The following is a 9,156-nucleotide window of genomic DNA, read 5'->3' as shown; positions in this document are numbered from 1 at the left end:
CGGTGTTGGAGTGCGGTGGCGTGACCTCGGCTCACTACAGTCTCTGCCTCCTGGGTTCAAGCGATTCTCCTGCCTCAGCCTCCTGAGTAGCTGGGATTAAGGCAGGCACCACCACATCTGACTAATTTTTGTGTTTTTAGTATAGACGGGGTTTCACCATGTTGGCCAGGATGATCTTGATCTCTTGACCTCATGATCTGCCCACTTCTGCCTCCCAAAGTGCTGGGATTACAGGCGTGAGCCACCACCCCTGGCCATGAGTGGTTTCTTTCTTTTGTTTTTTGTTTTTTTGAGACAGTCTTGCTCTTTCATCCAAGCTGGAGTGCAGTGGTGCAATCTCAGCTCACTGCAACCTCTGCCTCCTGAGTTCAAGTGATTCTCATGCCCCAGCCTCCCGAGTAGCTGCGACTACAGGTGTGCACCACTACACCTGGCTCATTTCTTTATTTTTAGTAGAAACAGGGTTTTACCATGTTGGCTATGCTGGTCTTGAACTCCTGACCTCAAGCAGCCTACCTGCCTTGGCCTCCCAAAGTGCTTGGATTACAGGCATGAGCTACCCACACCTGGCCTGGTTTCTTTCACTTACGTGTTTTCAGGGTTAATCCATGTTGTAGCACTTATCAGTACTTCATTCTTCTTTATTGTCAAGATTTCATTGTATGGATATAGCACATTTTATTTATGCATTCATCAGTTTATGGACACCTGGGTTGTTTCTACTTTTGAGCTGAATTTTCCCCAATTTTATTTTAAAATAACAAATTATGGATCCAAAAAACTCAGCAAGTCCCAAGCTAGATAAATACAGAGGTTGTATCTTAGTCAAACTGCCGAAAAAGAAAAAGAAAAAAAATATTTTAAATAGCTAAAAGGAAATAAAAACTATTATATACAGAGGAACAATAGCACTAATGACAACTGACTTTACATCACAAACAGTGGAAACCAGACAACAATGGAGCAATATCTTTAAAATACTGGGAAAGGGAGAAACAAGCAAATATCTAAAAACTCTGTCAACCCAGAATTCTGTGTCTAGCTAAACTATCTTCCAAAAATTAAGATAGGATAAAGGCATTTTTCATCACAAGTAGACCTGCATCACAAGGAATGCTAAAAGAAATTCTGCAGTTTGAAGAGTATAATACGAGGTGGAAAATCAAACTTATAAGAAGAAATTAAGTGTACTGGAAATGGTAAATATTCAGGTAACTGTAAAAGACTGCCTTTTTTTCCTCTTTTAATTTTTTTGAAAGATAACTGACCACTTAATGAAAAAAATTGTATTATGGGGTATATTATATATATAAAATATATGACAACAATGGCACAAAAGTGATGTTCAGTGTAAATTGACTATCATGAGGATTTTATGTTGTAACCTAGAGAGGAGCTATTGTAAAAATTTCTAATAAAAGAGGTATAGCTAAAAAAGATAGATGAATTAAATGGAATGTAAAAAATTTATTCACTCAGAAACAGGAAAGGAGAAACAGAACAAGAATAGATGAGAGGGATGAAAATGAATAGCAAGATAGTAGATTTATACTCAGCCATATCACTAGTTACACTAAATGTCAATGGGGCTAAACACTCCAATTAAATATCAGAGATTGTCAGATTGGATAAAAAGCCAAGACCCAAATATATATTGTCTAAAAGATACGCACTTTAAATATGAAGATACGAATAGGTTGAAAATAAAAGGATGAAAGAAGATGCATCCTACAAACAGTTTACATAAGAAAGTCGCTGTAGCTATATTCATATCAGACAAAGTAGAATATAAGACAAGGAGTATTACCAGAGACAAAGGGGACATTTTATAATGTTAAGAGGGTCCATTCATTAGGAAGAGAGGATAATCCTAAGTGTATATGGACCTAATAATAGTTATTTAAAATACATAGAGCAAAATCTGACAGATAAAAGGGAGAACTAGATAAATTCACAATTATAGTTAGAGATTTTAGTACCCTTTTCTCAGTAATGATAGAACAATTTGGCAGAAAATCAATAAAGACATAGATGATCTGAATAATATCATAACCTCGACTTTGTTGATGGTTATAGAATACTATAATCAACCACATGGAACAAGAACATATTGATGAGTTGCGTGTGGTGGCTCACGCCTGTAATCCCAGCACTTTGGGAGGCCAAGGCAGGCAGATTGCCTGAGCTCAGAAGTTTGAGACCAGCCTGGACAACAAAAAAAAAACCCCGTCTCTACAAGAAAACACAAAAATTAGCCAGGCATGGTGGCGCATACCTGTAGTCACTGTTCCTTTTGGAGCTGAGGCAGGAGGATGGCTTGAGCCCAGGAGGTCAGTGCTGCAGTGAGCCAAGATAGTGCCACTGCACTGCAGTCTGGGTGACAGAGCGAGACTCAGTCTCTTAAAAAACCTAAAACCCAACATGTTGAACATTCACTGAAATGTGCTGAAACATAAAATAAGTCTCAATATATTTCAAGATTAAAATCTTAGAGAGTATGTTCCCTGACCACAGTGTAATTAAATTAGAAATAAACAACAAAAAGATATTCAGAAAACCCCCCCAAAACTTAGTAACCACTACACTTCTAAATAACCCATGGGTCAAAAAAGAAATCATAAGGGATCTTAGAATTTTATTTTATTTTATTATTATTATTATTTTTGAGATGGAGTCTCCGTCATCCAGGCTGGAGTGCAGTAGTGCAGTCTCGGCTCATGGCAAATTCCACCTCCTGGCCTCAGCCTCCCAAGTAGCTGGGACTACCAGCGTGTCCCAGACACCTGGCTAATTTTTGTGTTTTTAGTAGAGACGGGGTTTCCCCATATTGGCCGGGCTGGTCTTGAACTGCTGACCTCAGGTGATCCACCCTCCTTAGCCTCCCAGAGTGCTGGGATTACAGGAGTGAGCCACCATGCCTGGCCTTAGAAAATACTTCTAACAGAATGATGTTGAAAATATAACATACCAAATTTGTAGCATGCAGCTAAAGCAGTATCTCAAGGGAAAGTAATAGCATATATACTTATGTTAAAAAGGAAAAAATTGTAAAACCAATAATCTAAATTTTCACCTTAGGAAGCTAGAAAAAAAATGAGCAAATTAAACCCAAACTAAGTAGAAGAAAATAAATAGTAAAGGTAAGAGCAGAAATCAGTAAAATAGACAATTATTAGAAAAAATAATAAAGCCTAAAGTTGATCATTTGAAAGAATTAATAAAAGTTATAAAGAACAAATTTAAGCTAATACATTTGACAACTTAGATGAAATGGACAGATTTCTTGTAAAGCTCAACTTATAAAAATGACACAAGATCAATTGGAAATTCTGAACAGCCTCATATCTATTATAGAAATTAAATTCAATAAAATATTTAGAGAAGAAATACCAGTCTTCCACAAACTTTCTCAAAAATAGAGAAGGAAACATTTCCCAAATTGTTTTATGAGAACATTATCCAGATAGCAAAGCCTGACAAAGACATGACATGACAAGAAAGAAAATGGAGTGCAAAATAGTACAACCACGTTGGCAAGCTGACAGTTTCTTATAAAGTTAAATATACTTTTACCCTAGGTCCTAGCAATTCCACTCTTAGTAATTACCCAGAGAAATGAAAACATGTTCACAAGCACTTGTACAAGAATACTTATAGCAGTTTTGTTCCTAATAGTGAAAAGCTGCAGGCAATTAAAATATCCAACAAAAATATCAAACAAAATCACGAATGAAAACGTTGTGGCATAGTTGGTGGTGATAGAAATCAGAGCAGTGGTTGCCTAAGGGAGGTAGGGATTGTCTGGAAGCAAAGTTAAGGGAGATTCTGGGTCATGGAAATGTTCTGTATCTTCATTGGAGTATTGGTTACATAAGCATATACATTTATCAAAACTCACTAAATTATGCACTTAAGGTAAATTTCACTGTAGGTAAATTTTACTTCCCAAAAAAGTAAAAAGCTTATATAGTTAAAATAGAAATGATTATTTCTGTAGTCAAAACCATATATACTATTTTGACTATATATGACTTAAAATTCAGTGCATGTTTTAATTTTGTTTGAACAAACATTTAGCATATATCTACTATGGGTGAGCATTGCAGCAGTTGTAGGGTTATAAAGATGAGTAAGAGAAAGAAGCTGGACTCAGAGCTCAGCATCTAGTGGGAGCCATAGAAACACAGGAGATTAAGTGCCAATGTAGAGATGGAGGCTGAGTATGAGATAAGTGCAAAAGAGGGAGGAAGTGATTCTGATTTGGTGGTGTTAGATAAATGGGACCAGAAAGTGAATTAACTTATGCAAGGGGAAGAAGGGTTTTTCGGGTAAAAAAAAACAAAAAACAAAACCTCATGAATGAGCTAAGGTACAGAAGCAAGAGCCTGCATAACGTATTTGCAGAATTTTAAGTGGCCCAGTGTGACCACAGTGGTGGAAGAGAATATAACTTAATGATGGAACCAGATTGTACAGTCTTAAATGCCATACGAAGGAGTTTAGAATTATAGGCAATAAGGGACCACTGAGGCATTTAGATAGGAGTGACATCAATTCCGTTTCTGTGTTTTAGAAAAGAATACCTGGTAGTAGTAAAGAAGAATTATTAAAGTTGGAGAGAGATTAGAGGCAGAATTAATAGAAAGGAGATGTAAGAATCCAGTAGTCATTTAATTTAAAAAAAACAGGTATTCAGTAGAATTTTATGATTAACCATTTATATTTGGCTATTCTTATTTTTTCTTTAAAATTAACAATAGGAATCCAGAAACGTTTTGGACCACCACAGGAATGTTTCCCCAGGAATTCATTATTTGTTTCCACAAACATGTAAGGATTGAAAGGCTTGTAATCCAAAGTTACTTTGGTAAGCAAATCTTACATTAATTTTTTCTTCTTTTTTTTTTCGGTGCTCCAGGTAAGGCTCATGTGTTGATTTTCATTATCCTTTCATTTTTTCCATAGGCAGAAGGCATGTATGTAAACTTTTGGCAAAACACTAGTTTTTCTTTATAGCATGGAATCCAGTTTTATTGCTGGGGTGAAAGGATGGGGATTATGGGTTAACTGCCTTGAGCTCAACTGGCCTCTCTGAAACTGCAAATTTGAAACCCTTCCAAAGCACATAATAATTTCCATGCAATTTACTATGTAAAAGTCTGGCAAAAGGCCCTATTAGGAATATAAGATGCCAGCTTGCCAGAACACTAAGTTCCATGACATCTTTATTCTAGATTCATTTGTCCTGGAGTTCTTTGTGAAATTCTTGTTGAAAATCTGATAACCCTGATTATTTACATTGGATAGTTGTGATTCTTCTATTACTAGTGGCATTTTCTCAGGAATTTAGGGGGATAATCTCCCTTGGGACATCATTCTAATCCTATTTATTTAAGGATAAAATGTATCAGACAAAATCATGGCAGGAAACAGAATACATCCCAGATGGTTCAAATGAAGAGGCTCTATTGATGGGGCTACTTGCAAAATTATGGCCTGGGTTAAGGGAAGAAACAAGGCAAGGAATGATGAGGCCCTCAGAAACTAGCTGTAGCAGGAAGCTGTGACCAGCCCTGGCACAAGGGAAGGAAATAGTGTTATCAGAGATCTGTGAGAGCTGGAGCCTGTGTAAAAGGGCCTAATAGGAGCTGTAGGCAGGAGAAACTGTCAAAGATGTCACACTGAAGCAGGAAGGGAGTGGAGATAAAATTGGCTGATCTCCCTTCCCCACCCCAATCTCCCCCTGGTGTCTCCCACTGGACAAATCCAGTCAGAAGGCAGTGGTAAATGAATCCATGTGATACAGTCCACAGAGGTTAGCCCCTCAGGGCACAGAACAGGACAAAGAAGAGGAGGAATGGATCTGGAGTGGTAGAGACTGGACTGAGAACAGTGGAGAAAAACCAGTTTAGAAGGAAGATGACTGTATTCCTGATAAGTCTCTTTTCTCATTAATTGTGGAGGCTCTGGGTTTGAATTCCATTTCTGGTACTTACTAGCTGTATATCATTGAACACCTTGCTTGGCTCCTCTAAACCTGTTTTCTCACCAGTAAAGTGGGTTAAAATACCTTTCTCATAAGATTGTAGTCAAAAGTGAATGGATAAATATGTTTGACTCATCATAGGCTCTCCATAAATGTTTATGACCAAGACCACCAATAGTATTATTATTGCCAGTACACACAAAAAAATTGGAATAATGCCAAATTCAAAAAAGCTCTACTTGCTCTGTGTTGTATGGTTGCTAACATTTGGAAGATTAGTTACACGACTATATTTTACCATAGGGTTTTTTGGAAAAATACAGAGTAACTTCCATGATGTTTCTGATCCCAGTGTTTGTGTAGTTCCACTGTGCATGACAATCTCAGGCAGAGGGAAAAAGAAATATAGGGTCAAAAACGTAGAGACAGATTAACACTTTACTTACTTTGTTTGTTGACAATGTCAGTACAGACCTTGAAGATTGAAAAGAGCACGTCTAAAGAGCCAGTTGATTTTGAGCAATGGATTGAAAAAGGTATGTGTTTCACCAGCATTGTTCTGAGCATGAAGGAGTAGATAATATTCCTTTGACTCTACATTTCTCATCTAGCTGCACTTTGGTGAAAAAAGATGACTTCAGTGATCCTTGTGACACATTTAGGACCTAGAAAGACCCAGGTTTGAACACAAAGCTGCTTCTTCATTTACTGGTTATATAACTATTAACATGTGACTTAATTTTTCTCAGTTTCAAAATCCTTATTAGGAAAATGGCGATGATATCTATCATTTAAGGTTTTGGTGAACTAGTGTCTGGCATATAATAGACAATAAATATTAGTTTCTCATCTTTCCTTTCCTCCCGATTAATGGTACTATTTAAATATCACCAGCAGAATTGATAGCCTCTACTTAATTAAACACAGCATCTTGCCTTCATATGTCTCTTTTCCCTCTGAAAATATCATGAAAATAATAGTAAAGGAATAAAAACAGGCATAAACCTACAAGGACAAAGATTAAACAACCAGTAAACTAAAGCAAATGTGAGAAAGCAGATGGAAGAGTAGTAACTTCTTTAGCTGAATGAACTAGGTTATAACCTAAGGTCTTGCCAAGGAGCATATCAATAAGAAGCAAGCCACTTTGTCACACAGAACCCCAGAAAGGCCTAGAGCTCAAAGGCAACAGGTGCCATGGGAAGTATGAATGAGACCCGGGTCAGAAAATAAGGATGATTAGTTGAACATCTATATACAGAGTAATCAGACTCTAGGTACCTTCTTCCATCCTGCAAAGCTAAGTGACCACTCCTTTCTCCCACAGACCTCCACCACCACCCTCAAGAGACAACTGCAAATATAGAATGTTGAGGCTCAGGAGACCAGATACATAGTAGGGAGTGAGTGAGACATGGAGTTGAAAATTGGATACTAGTGGAAGTCTACATATTGAATAGCGGGAACACCAGCCTCCTTCCTGTGTTCTGGTATTAATGTCAGCAGCCAAGAATATACCCTCAGCTGGAAGACTGGAACATTCATCTTTGGAGAAACTAAATGGCCCTAGAAAAAAGACCTATGGATACTGATAAAGGCCAGCTCATTTCTGGTCACCCTATGGTCCAGTAATCAACAAGTGTAGCTCATGCACACAGTTTTCAAATGATGCACAGTTTTCAAATAATCCAGAAGTAACAAAAGACAAAGATCACAAGACATTGATGAAGACCTCAGACCATGAATATAATCAAGTTTTTAGCTCTAATTTCCAATCTATAAGAAATATAGAGGATAGAGGAACAAATTAAGTGAAACTACGAATAGGCAATATGATAAAATCTAGAATGTGGGGCATGGGCACAGTGGCTCATGCCTGTAATCTCAATACTTTGGGAGGCTGAGGGAGGAGGATTGCATGAGCCCAGGAGTTCAAGACTGGCCTGGGAAACATGGCAAGATGTTGTTTCTACAAAAAAATTTAAAAATTAGCTAGGGATGGTGACATGTGCCTGTAATTGTAGCTACTTGGGAGGCTGAGATGGAAGGATCACTTGAGCCCAGCAGGTTGAGACTGCAATGAGCTGTGATCATGCCACTGCACTTCAGCCTTGGTGACAGAGCAAGACCCCATCTCTAAAAAAAAAAAATCTAGAATGTGGGACACTGTATGGGACAACTGACCTGGTGTCTTCAGTAAGTCAGAGCCATTAAAAAATGGGGGAGAGAAAGCAGTTCAAGGTTAAAAGATACTTAACTCTGATTTTAATAAACCAATTATGAAAAGACAGGGACAATTGGGAAAATTTGAATAGGAATTGGGTTTCATATTATATTAAAACACTATTTTTAACGTTATGATGGTGGTATTATGGTTATATAAATAATTACTATTTAGAAATGGATAATTAAGTATTTAGGGGAAGCTAGGCTCACGCCCATAATCCCAGCATTTTGGGAGGCTGAGGTGGGTGGATCGCTTGATCTCAGGAATTCAAGAAACTACCCTGGGCAACATGGAGAAATCTTGTTTCTACAAAAAATATATATACATATTTGCTAGGTATGGTGGCATACACCTGTAGTCCCAGCTACTTGGGAGGCTGAGGAAGGAAGATCACTTAAGCCTGGGAGGTGAAGGTTGCAGTGAGCTGAGATCGTGCCATTACACTTAAATCTAGGTGACAGAGTGAGAGCCTGTCTCAAAAGAACAAAAAAGTATTTAGAGGTAAAATGTCAAATAATGTCTTGCACTTGCTTTAATTTTTGTTTTTTTTTTTTTTTGAGGCCGGAGTGCAGTGGCACAATCTTGGGTCACTGCAACTTCTGCCTCCCAGGTTCAAGCCTTAGCCTCCTGAGTAGCTGGAATTACAGGCATGCACCATGATGCCTGGCTAATTTTTGTATTTTTGGTAGAGAAAGAGTTTTCACCATGTTGGCCAGGCTGGTCTCAAACTCCTGACCTCAAATGATCTACCCACCTCAGCCTCTCATAGTGCTGGTATTACAGTAGTGAGCCACCACACCTGACCTAAAATACTTTAGTGAAAAAAAAATTGATAAATCCACTTTGATGAAATGTTAGTAATTATAAAATCTAGCTTATGGGTATATGTGGGAGTTTTGTTATGTTCTCTCCTAAGTATGTTTGATATTTTTCTTTTCTTTTT

The 9,156-nt window shown here is 37.7% G+C and overlaps 1 protein-coding gene across 2 annotated transcripts in view; it reads left to right on the top strand.

Moving 5' to 3' along the window:
- HSPB11 (heat shock protein family B (small), member 11) overlaps window positions 1-9,156 on the top strand; it is a 27,365-nt gene that overhangs the window by 9,454 nt on the left and 8,755 nt on the right. For both annotated transcript variants that reach the window (XM_011973798.1, XM_011973797.1), the window contains exons 3-4: window positions 4,761-4,867; window positions 6,454-6,522. In XM_011973798.1, coding sequence (XP_011829188.1) covers window positions 4,761-4,867; window positions 6,454-6,522 — 176 coding nt within the window. The remainder of the gene's footprint in view (window positions 1-4,760; window positions 4,868-6,453; window positions 6,523-9,156) is intronic.

This window comes from Mandrillus leucophaeus, unplaced genomic scaffold (assembly GCF_000951045.1).
Source record: "Mandrillus leucophaeus isolate KB7577 unplaced genomic scaffold, Mleu.le_1.0 Scaffold14, whole genome shotgun sequence".
Classification (NCBI taxonomy): Eukaryota; Metazoa; Chordata; class Mammalia; order Primates; family Cercopithecidae; genus Mandrillus; species Mandrillus leucophaeus.
Note: the sequence above shows the minus strand (reverse complement) of the source record. Positions and strands in the feature narration are given on the sequence as shown.